General features: G+C 44.1%; 1 protein-coding gene across 1 annotated transcript; it reads left to right on the forward strand.

The window, feature by feature from the left end:
- The first annotated feature begins 2,417 nt into the window (after positions 1-2,417).
- Positions 2,418-3,373, forward strand: LOC139359742 (olfactory receptor 2T3-like). The gene is given in 2 exon segments (XM_071083690.1): positions 2,418-2,526; positions 2,529-3,373. Coding segments are annotated over 2 exon segments (954 nt in total).
- Positions 3,374-4,039: the final 666 nt, after the last annotated feature.

Genomic DNA, 4,039 nt, shown 5'->3' on the forward strand with positions numbered 1-4,039 from the left:
CCCCACAAAGGAGGGCTTTGCAGGACCATTTCAAAATATGTCAAAGACACACTTTGGGGTGGAATATTTTGATTTCCCTCGGGGTCTGCTATCTGTCATGTGATGCTATAGCAGAGTCAGGTTGGAATTTGGTACCTTGTTGCCACTAAGAGTCTGTTTTGTCAGTCTTAGGATCTCTCTTTCAATGTTCATGCTGGCCAGTTGTGCCTAAACTCCAAAAGAGGGGGGTATAATGAAGTGTGTCTCCCTTCTTATGTCCTGGAATTAAGCTTTTCAGGTTTCCTGAGGTCCTATTGGCCTAGAGAGGGGTCTGTTCAGTTGATTAAGGGACTTAGGATTTTATATTTAGTTTACAGACTTCTGACACTGGTTTTGCATGATCCTCCCTTTGCGAAATTCAGATTTGCTTTTACAAAGAGCTGATTTTAAATGTCTGATATGAAAATAGAATTTTAAACTAGAAAAATGAAGTTTAAAAAATGTACAATGTCATGAAAAAGATGGATTTGCTTTTGGATAGACGCACCGCATAAACGGAAAATATGTTTAATTCCCACAGGGACCGCGAGTGGAAAGTTAGAATCTATCAATCAAAAATAGCAAAACAAAACAAAAATACCAAAATGGTGGATTCTGAGATGGTCTTAAAGTAGAAGCTCCAGGGAAGAGACGATGCCAAGTACAGGGAAGATGAATAAGCAGGAAAAAAAAAATGCAAATGATTAAGCAATAAACACTCACCTCAATTCCCTAAAGTGAAGAAACTGATGTAATTTTCTCGTTTTGCATTCTGAATTTAAAGCCCTTGCTTTGCCCTTAGCATGGTGAAAGAGCTTCACTGAGCTGGCGTGGCTTCGATTTATTCTCTGATGCAGTAGAACAGGTGGAGTAAAAGGTTTGTGCTGTATGTGCCGTGTTTCTCTTTGTTGAAAGGTGTGTCAGTAACCCGTCTCTTCAGTGCTTTATAAACGGGGTAAGTAAGGAACAAAGATACCTGACTCTTGTTGCTGTATCTTCCTAATTCTGACTTTAGGTTTCCTGAAGGTCCCAGGTTTGTTTTTTCTTTTTCGGCCCTAGGAATAGTGCATTATATTTCACTTTGCATTTTCACGTGCCTCAGTCACTATTAGTATTTTCCTCAGCATTATTTCTCTAACCTACAGTACAGCAACCCTGAGGATGACCAGGCCTCAGTCATGGGTCTCCTTGACTCTTCATTAGTCTAGAAGTTACTGGGCTTCTTAACTTTGAGACAATTGTGTCAAGCGTGATTGAAACAATTCAACTGGAAAATGAGACACAGAAATACTCAGACAAAGCAGTTACTGAGCAAAGCTCTGAATTGATGGGAGGGGTGGCGGTTTAGTCTATTATGCAAAGGAGATGCAGGACAAGAGGACCCTAGGCTTGGTTGCAGGGCTGCGGTTTTATGAAAGATTCGACACAACTGCCCCATGTGCTGTCTTTAACTTCATTTTTCAATCACTACGCACGGAATTTTGGACATTTTAGGCATGATTTTGGGGGATAAATGGTATCAACAAAATGAAAATAAATATTTTTATATTTCAACTAAATACTTGATATTTAGGGCATCTGCCCCGTTTACTGCTGTGATTTCTTGTAAAAATATTTCTCTGCATGACAGTTAATAAATTAAATGCCTTAGATGTCACCGGGGACTGGGAGAGGGCTCACTCCCTCCTGCTGCTCTCCTGCTCCGCACTAGTTCTGCACCCCGAGCTGCTCTCCGCAGGCAGGCGGGACTCTCCCTCTGCTCCTCTGCCCCAGGCAGCGCTGCCTCTGGAACTCAATCTTGTGAGGAACAGCAGAGTAAGCTGAAAAGTTTTCATGAGGAAAGTGGACTTTAATGGAGATGTATCATGGTAGAGAAATTTAAGGAGATTTCAAAGTTTCAGCTTATTTCATGGTATCAGTTATGATATTCGTACCATTAACAACATTAACATCAGCTGTGATTTCCATCACTGAGTCCTGGATGAGCTACTGTATCCAAAAGTTCGTGAAAAGCTCAACCCAACACTAACACTGTGTGACAGACCTAATGTACATTCCCTACTTAGGTCTCGAGCCATCCCACAAGGCCAGTGTATGTGTATTAATTCTGGGGGGAAATAAATAAGACGTAAAGAGTACACATGTCTTCACTCTTGACTTGGCTCATGAAGAGTCACCTCCCCACATCTGTTTCATATTTCATTTTAGCTTGTGGCCAACATGCGGCTTGATCTCTCTAAGATTTGAACTTAGGATTTTACATCAGTTTAACTCAAGTTTTAGAAAAATAACTCAAAGCGCATGTCTTACCAGAGAAAGGTTAGGAAAGTCATGTACATAGGAAAGATTCAAAACTAATGACTCTTTTTTTTCCCTCATGTGGAAACTGTGAGCCAGTCATGTGCTCAGGGAATCCAACTTCTCAGAATCAAACTGCAAGCACCGATTTCATTCTCACGGGACTCTTTGCTGAAAGCAAGCATGCTGCCCTCCTCTACACCGTGACCTTCGTGTTTTCTTGATGGCCCTCACTGGGAATGCCCTCCTCATCCTTCTCATCCACTCAGAGCCCCGCCTCCACACCCCCATGTACTTCATCAGCCAGCTCGCTCTCATGGATCTCATGTACATATGCGTGACTGTGCCCAAGATGCTTGTGGGCCAGGTCACTGGAGATCACACCATTTCCCCGGCAGGCTGTGGGACCCAGATGTTCTTCTACCTGACCCTGGCTGGAGCTGAGGTTTTCCTCCTGGCTGCCATGGCCTATGACCGCTATGCTGCTGTTTGCAGACCCCTCCATTACCCGCTGCTGATGAACCAGAGGGTGTGCCAGCTCCTGGTGTCAGCCTGCTGGGGTTTGGGAATGGTTGATGGTTTGTTGCTCACCCCCATTACCATGAGCTTCCCCTTTGGCCAGTCGAGGAAACTCCTGAGTTTCTTCTGTGAGACTCCTGCCCTGCTGAAGCTCTCCTGCTCTGACGTCTCCCTCTATAAGACACTCATGTACCTGTGCTGCATCCTCATGCTTCTCGCCCCCATCACGATCATCTCCAGCTCATACACCCTCATCCTGTGCCTCTTCCACAGGAGGAATTCTGCCGCCGGCCGCAGGAAGGCCTTGGCCACCTGCTCCTCCCACATGATCACGGTGCTGCTGTTCTTTGGTGCCTCCTTCTACACCTACGTGCTCCCGAGTTCCTACCACACAGCTGAGCAGGACGTGACGATGTCCACCTTTTACACCATCTTCACTCCTGTGCTCAACCCCCTCGTGTACAGTCTCTGCAACAAAGATGTCACCGGGGCTCTGAGGAGCATGATGCAGCCAAGAATGAACCAAGAAAAGCTGTAAATAGCCAGCATCGTCCCCTTCCTCTTTCTAGAATTCCTTTATTCTCTGTGTCTCCTCTCTTTTGCCCTCAGGTTCCAGGGTCCCCAGCACAAAGCCACTCATATTTTCCCTCTTGCTTGTACCTGGCTTTTTCCCTCCACACTGCGCATTGCTCCTATTTATCTCCTTAGATTTACTATCTCTTTTTAAAGCTGTGCTGCAATAGCTGACCTATGAAAGACCTTATAGGGTGCCTGTTATCTCCTCTCCCATCCCAGGTTCACTGATCATTTTAGTCTGAGACTTGGTTGTAAACACTTTACCCCTGGAGGAGACTCGGTGTAAAGACTTGGAATCCTAGCAGAGCCCTAGAGGAGTGTCGGCTGCTCCTCACTTTGCAGTACATTGTAAACCTCGGTTCACTTGGCAGCCTCTGGCTTTCAACGTTTCTGCTATTGTATCTCAGTAAGTAGAAAGAAACACATTTTTTCCAAAGGCTAAAGTTAGTTTTATCATGTAAACGCCAATAGTTTTAACACTGTTTGACTACCAAAACCACCTAAAGGAAAAATGAATCCATTTTAAAATTCAAAGAGATAATAGGTTCATCTATTCTATTGTATGTAAATAAAAGTATTTCCACATTTAGTTTCTTTAGTCTATTCCAGACAATTGTCTACTACATTT

The sequence above is a fragment of the Macaca nemestrina genome, chromosome 1 (genome assembly GCF_043159975.1).
Source record: "Macaca nemestrina isolate mMacNem1 chromosome 1, mMacNem.hap1, whole genome shotgun sequence".
NCBI classification, from domain to species: domain Eukaryota; kingdom Metazoa; phylum Chordata; class Mammalia; order Primates; family Cercopithecidae; genus Macaca; species Macaca nemestrina.